Genomic DNA, 9,290 nt, shown 5'->3' with positions numbered 1-9,290 from the left:
GGTGGGGTGGGGGGCGCGGGCTGGGGCGCTGTCCCTGGTCCTGGAGCGCAGACTGCTCTGGCATGCAATTCCCGAGATGACCAGAGGAGGGCGCCAGGGACCGCATCAGACGCCCAAGCTCGGTTCCCAGGCCGTTGTGAAAAGCATTCTTTATTTTCTTGTAATGACATTCGTAGATAATAAGCCTACTTACACAACTCATTTCTAAACAAATGACATATGGCCATAAGGCCAGCAAACAACGATTTTCTTGCCTAGGTGAATGCCCTGGTATGGCCACACCGCAGGAATCATGAAAGCGACCAAATATTTGTACATATTTATGAAACAGACACTTCCCCATTTAAGACTGGAAAATCATATCGCTGTACCTGACCTTTAGCTCAGGATGGCTCCAGTAATTGCACCTTTGAAAATTTCATTATGAATTAAAGTCACACCAAAAGACACTCACAGGGCTGGGGCTGCAGCTCAGTGGTAAAGAAATTGCCTAGCTCACTCAAGGGTTCCATCCAGATCCAGCACCACAAGAGGAAAAGATGTGTGAAGCACTGGAGGTTGGGCTGGCATACCAGGTTGTGCCCACATGCAGGGCCAAGCACTGTGTGCCCTAGGAGTCTTCCTTGAGTGGGACTCTCCTTGAATAGTTTTTCTGGCTGCCACTCTTTGAATGGCAGTGATGACTCCCAGTAATTGCTGAACTAAAACCACCCTCCTGTATTTCCCTAATGCTTCTGGGAACAGAGTTGTCTCAAGGTGGGAACTTTTGGGTCCACAGAGGATCTCCCAGACTAGTTGGCTGTGGAAGGGGAGTGTTGTTGTTTTAATTCATTTATTTTTATTTTATATGTATGAATGTTTTGCCTGCATGTATACACGTGCACCATGTGCATGCTTAGTGTCCAGAGGCCAGAAGAGGGCATCGGACCCCATGAAACTGGAGTTACAGATGGTTGTAAGCTGCCATGTGAGTGTTGGGAACTGAATCCAGGTCCTCTGCAAGAGCAGCTAATGCTCTTAACTACTGAGTCATCTCTCCAGCCCTGGGAGGGGAGTATTTTAAGGATGATTGGAGTACTCTTATACCACCTTATAGATGGATCAGCAGAGATCAGAAGGGGAAGGGGCTTGTGCTGGGAAACAGCAATCCACAGAATTGGGTGGAGTCTCCTGACCTGGCCACAGCACTAGCCAGCACAACAGGCTGAGGTAACAAGCCCAGCTTTTGCCCCTCCTAGCTTCATCTGAATGCTCTGAAAAGGGACAGGAAAGGCCATGCCCTTAACAGGTGTTAAGTTGGAGCTGGGCGTGGTGGCACATGCCTTTAATTCCAGCACTTGGGAGGCAGAGGCAGGTGGATCTCTGTGAGTTCAAGGCCAGCCTGGTCTACATTGCGAGTTCCAGGCCAGCTGGGGCTATAGGAGAGCAAGTCTCAAAAAGACCCCCCCCCAAAAAATGAGTACTGTGGGACAGTGGCCTTTGCCTCCCCTCTGTGCCCTTCTTAGGCGTGCTGTGGTTGTACACTCATGCCTCTGATCCCCAAAGGGCCAACCTTTCTCTTATTTCACTTTTTCCCAACAGCTCCTTGGCCATGAATGTGTGTACCTGTCTGTGTGCACAGTGTATAGCTGTAAGACAGTCTAAGCAAGAAGGTATGATTTCTGTGCATGGATGTGTGGTCTGGGCATGTGTCCTACAGACATGCAAACACAGCCATAACCAGCAGGTGATCATGGATTTGGAACTTGAGGATGTGAACTTCTTTTGACCTTTGCTCATACATGTGTGAGCTGACAGTGTGGGGGCTGACAATTATGTGAGCAGGTCTACACGTGGTCTCTTGGCACAACTTACATATCTCTGTGTGCTCTGTACAAGGACAGATGCATGAAGATCTGGGAAAGCTTGTGTGTAGGTGTGCACTCAGGTCCTTCAGAGAGCACGTCCTGTTGGTGCTGTGCTACCAGAGCCAGGGCATCGATGCATCATCACCAGAAGCTGCTTAGGGATGATCTGAGCCAAATCCCTTCCTTCCCCAGGGCCTAGGAACCCTGTAGGACACTCCTCCAGAGCTGGGGGTTTGTGGTTCCTGGGACTGGGTAGGTGTGACTCAGCTAGAGGGACGAGATAAGAGTGCTTCAGGAGCAAGTGGATTCTCTTTAGGCAAGTGCACTTTACCACTGTTAAGTCTTTAGCATGCAGAATGAGAGAAAGAGACAGAGACAGAGAAAGAGAAAGACAGACAGAGAGAGAGAGAGAGAGAGAGAGAGAGGAGAGAGAGGGAAAGAGAAACACATGAGCAAACCGAGGGCAAGGGAAGAAACAGATTCAAACCAAGCCACACAGAGCTGCCAGAATCAGGCTAGGAAGCCCAGGCCTGTCATGTCTCCTGCCCAGGAAGCCCCAGACAGATCCCTACATGGGAATGACCTGAGAGGGGAGGAAGTTGCTGGGGACCCTGGTGAGGGTTAGCCCATAAAAGACATCTGGAACACAGGTCTAGGATTTTCCCAGGAGCTGCCCCTCCCTCTGCCCTTGGGTTCCCTGCTGAGGGCTAGAAAAGGACAGCTGCAGGTAGGTGGGTAGGACTCCTGGAGTTCAACCCAGGGTGAACTTGGAAAGGGAACTCTGCAGTCCTTTGCCCCTGAACCTTCCCTCCCTCCCTCACTGTGTATTCAAATACCTTGGGTGCAATTTCAGGAAGCTTAGAAGAGGTTTCCTCCTCTGGAGAGCAGGCTGGCTCCATTTTCCTGTTGTTCATTCTCTCTCTTAATATTTATGTATCTATTTATGTATGTATGTATTGTATGTATGTATGTATGATGTATGTGAGTACGGGTGTGCGCATGCCATGGTGCCCACGTGAAGATCAGAGGACTATTTGTAGTAGCTGGTTCTCTCTCTCACCATGTGGGTTCTGGGGTTCGAACTCAGGCTGTCAGGCTTGGTGTCAGGTACCTCTGCTCAGCCATATCATGAGCCCTCTTTTTTAAATTTTTAAAAATTATTTTTAAATTTTATGTGTATGAGTGTATTGCCTACATGTAGGTAGGTATACTGGTGTCATACAATGCCCACAGAGGTCAGAAAAGGGCATTAGATCCCCTGGAACTGGAGTTACGGATGGTTGTTAGCTGCCATGTAGGTGCTGGGAATTAAACCCAGGTCCTCTGCAAGAGCAGCCAGTGCTCCTAACTGCTGAGCCATCTCTCCAGCCCCTCACAAGCCCTCTTGTTTCTTCTTGAGATAGTGCCCATGTAGTTGAGGATGACCTGGAACTTCTGATTCTCCTGTCGCCATTTCCCTAGTGCTGGGATTCAAGGTGTATACCAGCATACTTGGTTTTCTTCTGTGCTGGGGATCGAACGCAGGGCTTCATGCATGCTAGGCAAGTACTCTACTGACTGAGCTTCATCTCCATCCTGTGGCTCCCTTTTCTAGATGAGAGGCAAAGAAAAAGGGACTCTGTCACACCCCCAAGGACATCAGGGGTTTCCCAATGCCAGCCCTAAAACATCCACTCTGGCGGTAGTGAGCTCCAAGTCCCAGTGGGCTATGGAGGCTGAAGTCTTCAGAGCTGGCGCTGGGACGGGTCCCTTGTCATGCTGCCTCTGGGCTTATCTATCTGTCTGTCTTGGAGACTGTTCTACAAACTCACACAGACCGTTCTTTCTTACAGCTGCCTGGCTTTGCATGGTATAAATGGAATGGAACAGCATTTATTTATTCATCTCCCTCTGGATGGCCAGTTAGTTTGTTTGCTAGTGAATCTTTGTCGTCCTTGTACAATGGTAAACTCTGGTTAGATTTCCTACAATTGATGCTGAAGTGAAGGTTTTACTCACCAAAACCACGTTAAGCACCAGGCACGATTCCCAGCACTTTATAGTTAACAGTTTAGTTAATCTGCAGTCAAACCCTTTGAGTGACCATGACCTTCATCACTCATCCCACTTTGCAGATGAAGAAACTGAGGCACAGAGCTTAAGCACCTTGCCCTTCACCACACAGCTGACAGTTGGGAGAGCTGGGCTTGGAGCCCTGGGAGGCTCACAGGATGGAAATGTACGTGCAAGCCTCCCCGTCCTTGCCTTTGGCTATTTGTCTTCAGTGCCTGTGCTGTGATGTAGAATGTAGATTCTTGAGGGTGCTTCGTAGTCTAGCAGGCTAAGAAGGCACATTTCATTTCTGCTCCTCTGGAGAGCTGGCCACAGAGTTCCTGCTGCATCTGTGGCTGAGAGAACACGACCCCACTGACTGCCCCACCCCCATTTCTTGCCAACAAGGCAGCTGCAGTTGGGCAATGCTCAGAGAGGCCAGCACCCACACTGGGTTCTTTGTCCTTGGTGGGAACCCTGCAGCCCCCATGGCCCATCTCAAGGACCCACTGTCCTAACATGGTGGGGAGGGCGCTCCTTGGGCTAGGCCCAGCTGGGAAACTTGGCATGTTGGAGTTTCCTTGGCCACTGTGCCAACTGGGCATGCAGACTCAGTGGGACTGGTGAAGCCAAGTTTCATACTCCTGGGGGTCTGCAGCCTAGATGGGACTGGGAGTCCTGGTCAGCCAGGTCCTGGGTAGGCCCCCCATGGCCAGGCCCCTTTGCCTATCCTATTCCTACCTGGGAAGCCCTGTTGTCCCACAGAAGGAAGAAAGAGGAGGAAGGGAGAAAGAAAGAGTGTGACTTGTTCTCTCTTCTGTGAGTGACCTCTCTGAGTCTGCCCCCCCCCCACACCATCCGACTGCCCTGTGCAGAGTGGGTTTCTCACACCACTCTGGAGTAATGACTCCTTTCAGGAGCCTATAGCTAGGGCTCAGAGCAGCAGGGGCCTCATCCAGGCTCTGAGCACCCTGCCAAGTGGGCCAGAGTCCTTCAAAGTTGAAAAGGAAAGCAGGAGTTCTCAGTGAACTCAAACCAGCTCTAAAGGTACAGGGCCCTCCTCAGGGGCTGCTGTGCACTACTGAATAAGGAGCAAAGGGGTCAAGTCACTGCTGTGAGCCCCGCCCACCCCTGAGGCAAACTGGAGTCTCCTCCCCGTTCAGTCTCTTCCCAAGACCTGAAGGAGCTAGCCATCACCTAGCCTAGTCCCAGAAAGGCTTCTGAGGAATTCTTGTGGCTCAGCCCTGTGCCTTGATCCGTCCTCCTTCCCCATCCCTCACTGCCTGTTTGCCTAAACAGAAAACTCCATAGAGACCCTCCAGGCTCCTGGGACCTCCCTGGACAGGGGTGAGGGATAGTCCCTCTCTCTCTGAGTGAGCAGTTGCAGGGGGTGGGGGTTGGTAGTGAGTCCTGAGGACAGGCTAGTGACCCGGTGTCAGCTGACACATCCCCACGAGGTCAGAGCACTGGGCCGGTTCAAGGCCCACTCGGTGTAGAGGAGGGAGCTAGTATGTTTGTTGAGTGAATGAAGGACCAGGCTGGGGCTGTAGGACTCAATCCTGTTCATCTCCAAAGGTGGTTTGCATGCGACATCCTGGGCTAGATGAATTTCCACAGGGTAGTATGGGGGAGTTATGGGGATCTTCTCTGAGTCGGAAAGAGCGAGAGGGACAAGGGTGGGCAACAGCAGAGTCCCTCCATTCTTCGACTGGCCTGCAGACCAGCGTTGGGCCGGGGCGCAGGGCTCTGGAGCCTGGTACCGGGCATCAGCCGCGAGGCTAATGGGCTGTTCACCATCCCGGTAAGAACTCAGCTCCTCATCCCCCGGCCACAGGCTGATCCTGGGAAACCTGAGGTCCCAGCGCGCGGTGCAGGCCGCTGTGACCCGCGGTGACTCTCCCTGGGGAGGATTGGGGGTGGCTCCGTGCATCGGGCCGGGCGGCCTCCAGCAGGGCCTGGATGGTGGCGTGGGAGGTGGCGCTCGGAAAGCCCCGCGCAGGGCGAGGGCGGCGCGAACAAGCGGCCCTTTCTGCGCCGCTGGCCTCAGGAGGCCGACGGGTCCCGGCCTGGGCAGCGTTGCCAAGGTGACCCGGCGCAGGGGCCGTGGCGCAGGCGGCGGCGGCGACACCATGAGCGGCCGGAAGCGCAGCTTCACCTTCGGTGCCTACGGAGGGTAGGTGCGCCCGGGTGCGCTGGGATGCGCCGGGATGCGCTGGCCCCGCGGGTGGGGTGCAGGGGTGTGCAGGAGTGCTTCTCCAAGTCGTGCATGGTGCTGCGAGCCGTGGGCTACTGTTGGCCCACGTGCACGTGTGACTGAGTGTGGATTGTTGTACCTGTGTGTGTGAGGGTGTGAGGAAGGTGCCTGGCCGTGTGTGTGTGTGTGTGTGTGTGTGTGTGCACCTCAGTGGGCACATAGGTAGTGTGAGGGTGTGAGGAAGGTGTGTGTGTGTGTGTGTGTGTGTGTGTGTGTGTGTGTGCACCTCAGTGGGCACATAGCTAGGTGTGTGTGGTGGGGCAGGCCCCAGCTCCTCCAGTGAAGCTTTGGAAGTTGGTCCCTAGAAGCCGTCAGCATCCCCCTCCTTCCCTGGTCCCCCAACCTCTGTAGAAACCTATGACCTTATACACTTGGGTCTGGAGGCTGGGCTGGGCTGGGGGCACAGGTTGCTCATCCATCTTAGGGTGACTCACCCTCCTGACCACAAACTCAGGGGTAGGATAGGGGAATCCTTGCCAGCTGAAGACAGGCTACATCTCCTGGGGCCAGCGACCTCTCCTGGGCCAGCCAAGGGGCTTCATGACTTTTACCAGCCAGGCCTCATGTCTGTCAGAGGAACACACAGGTGGCTGGTGCGGGATGCTGTGGGGGCATACTCAGTGCTCCTTGAGATGCAGGGATCCTGTCCAAGGTGCCTTCTTCTCTGGCTGCTGGACCTCTGAGGAGCCCCCTGCCGGGGGAGTCCTGGGGGACAGGCTGGGAGGACACAAGAGGGCCACTCTCCCTCTTTTTTTTTGCGGGGGGAGGGGTGCTGGCTGTCAAGTGAAGCCAAGAACCCGAGTTGGGCAGAACTTCCTGGTCATTGGTTCCTTAGGGGTAGCCCAGGAGGTGAGGCCAGGGTCTGCTGTGTGACCTTGGACAAGTCCTGGCTCTTCTGCACCCCCACAGGACCCACCAAGTATCCTAGCTGACCCCTGAACAACCTGCAATGCCCCCCAGGAGCCCCTCCAGGGAGTACAGCCCAGTTGTCTTCTCTATTTCCTGCTTGCCTCAGGCAGAAGGCAAGAGGTTTTTTGTCATCCCAACAGCTGCCCAGTCCTGTGCACCCCCCAAGAAAGAGGGCGGCAGAGCCCCAGTGTACCCCGCTCAAAGGTGCCCTCTCCAAGAGCAGTGGGGCAGAGTCCCTACTCACCACTGTCCTGCAGACTGGGCCTACAGGGATTGAATGGGGGATGTAATCTGGGCGCCCATGGACTTGGGGAGAGGCAGGAATGTGTGTTGCGGTCAGGGGAGGATCTCCTCCCAAGTCCTCAAGCAATTGCTTCCTGGGTAGCCATGAGCTGGGACAAGACTGTGGGACTTGGAGAGGGCATGGGACATACCCCACACACTTCCCAGCCAGCCGACACTCCACATCCTTGCTCTGATCCCGAACTGCAGTCACACTGTTCTACACCACTTGTCTCAGGATGACATCTACCTCCAGTCCTGTCAATACCCATGTTCCCTGCTCCCCTGAACCCCAGACTCCAATCCTGTTTCTGCTTCACTTGCATAGCCACTGGCCTGTGCCTAACCTGACTTTAGAGTGAGGAGTTCAGTACCTCCTGTGGCCACCAGGGGCAGGGTGGAGCAGAGTGAGAAGGCACACCCTCATGGGCTGCCCACTTGCTGTGTTTCAGGTTGGACAAATCCTTCTCCCCTCGTCAGAGTGTGTGGTGAGTACTGGGTACCCTCAGGAGCCAAGCTAGACCCATCAGCCCTCCATTCCCTGTGGGAAGGGTGTGTGGGACCCTCATCCTGGTACCCACTGTCTACCCCTACAGTTCTTTCTGGAGTTCAGCCTTAGAGTCAGATAAGTCAGGTTCAGATCTTAGCTCTCATTGGCTGGGTGACCGTCAGTGATTCACAGCCTCCCACAACCCGTTTTCTCATCTGGAAATGAAGATTTGGATGCCTGTTTGGTAGAGTGTGAGACTGTGAGGCTGAGGCATGCAAGCCTGGCCTGGTATGCTAGAAGCCCCCATGAAGAGCCTTCCTTTCCTTTCCCTTCTTGAATCTCTCCCACCTTGGTGTGACTCCTGGCTGGGCAAAAGATGATCTGCCTTCTCACTGACCCCAAAACCTAGTCCCATCTGTAGAGAGCCCTGGAGCTGTTTCCTGTGAGGCTGCCCTCTCTTTGGAGGAGGTAGCATTACAGCTTCCCCAACACTGAAAGGTGCCAGGCAGTGGGTGGAGTTAAGGCCTCCCTCTGGGATACACAAGCACCAGGCACCTGATGCCCCACAGGCAGGTGCCTCCCTGCTTCCCAGGCACCAACATCACATGGCCCTGCCAGCTGTTCCTGGGACTGCCTCACCTCCAGAAGGAGCCCCCTCTCCCCTGTGGCTTCAGCCCCAACTCTAGCTTCCTGCCTCCTGCTGAGGGCTTCTTGGGGTCTGCATGCCCCACAGTGCCCCAGCTGTTGTGGGATTTCTGACTGGTACCAGTGGGCCCCAGGGCCCTGGGAAGCCCCACAGGAGGCACAAGGATGTCCAGGATGCTCCAGGGCCACCTTCTCATTTCCTTTTATTGCTTGCTGAGCAGCCTGGAGCCAGTGACTCTTCCTTGTCCTTGATGCTATGCTAAGTCAAACTGCCATGCTATGCCCAGTGAGGGAGATGTAGACAAGGGTGAAGAGGATGTACTCTCATGCAAGGCTTTAATCACAATATCCTCAACAACTATCACTTTTTAGGCACCTGCTGTGACTTTTAGGCACTTGATATGTTATTTTAACCATACCTCCAACTTAGGGACTGTTATCTCTAATTACAGATAAGAACATGAGATTCTTTGTGAATCGCCCAAGGTCACACAGAGTTGGGATCTGAACCCTGACTTGGTGAAGAGCTCAGGCCAAGTGCCAGCAACTGCCTGCTGAACCCACACCTGCATCCAGTTCTTGGCAAGGGGTCTCCAGGCCATAGAGAGGAGCTAGTGGGGGTGGGGGTGTATGCACTTGGAAATAGGAAGGCCAACCCAGAAGGGAGCTCTGAACCAAGAGTCAGAGACAGGCCTATGGATGATAGTAACTGACCAGCTCTGTGACTTTGGCCTTCTTTGGAAGGAAGGATCTGGAACCCCAGGATGCACCTGTTACCCACAATGCCTTGTCCTGTCCCCCTCCTTGCTGAGGCTGCTGTCCAAGGTGCTAA

At 54.0% G+C, this 9,290-nt stretch overlaps 1 protein-coding gene across 15 annotated transcripts in view; it reads left to right on the top strand.

Moving 5' to 3' along the window:
* Nucleotides 1-9,290, top strand: part of Rap1gap (RAP1 GTPase activating protein) — a 66,743-nt gene that overhangs the window by 11,066 nt on the left and 46,387 nt on the right. For 11 of the 15 annotated variants that reach the window (XR_607450.1, XR_607454.1, XR_607453.1 and 8 more), the window contains exons 1-2: nt 5,985-6,051; nt 7,776-7,811. The exons of 2 other annotated variants lie outside the window; for them this stretch is intronic. Coding sequence is in view for 5 of the 13 variants with exons in the window: in XM_008838626.1 (XP_008836848.1) it covers nt 6,008-6,051; nt 7,776-7,811 (80 nt within the window). In the remaining 8 variants the exon portion in view is untranslated. Of the gene's footprint in view, nt 1-5,977; nt 6,052-7,775; nt 7,812-9,290 lie in introns of those variants that run through there. 2 more of the 15 variants (XM_008838628.2, XR_607456.1) reach the window with 2 other exon arrangements.

Source organism: Nannospalax galili, unplaced genomic scaffold, assembly GCF_000622305.1.
Source record: "Nannospalax galili isolate Female #2095 unplaced genomic scaffold, S.galili_v1.0 scaffold2019, whole genome shotgun sequence".
In the NCBI taxonomy this organism is placed as follows: Eukaryota; Metazoa; Chordata; class Mammalia; order Rodentia; family Spalacidae; genus Nannospalax; species Nannospalax galili.
This window is presented reverse-complemented; position numbering and strand designations above follow the sequence as displayed.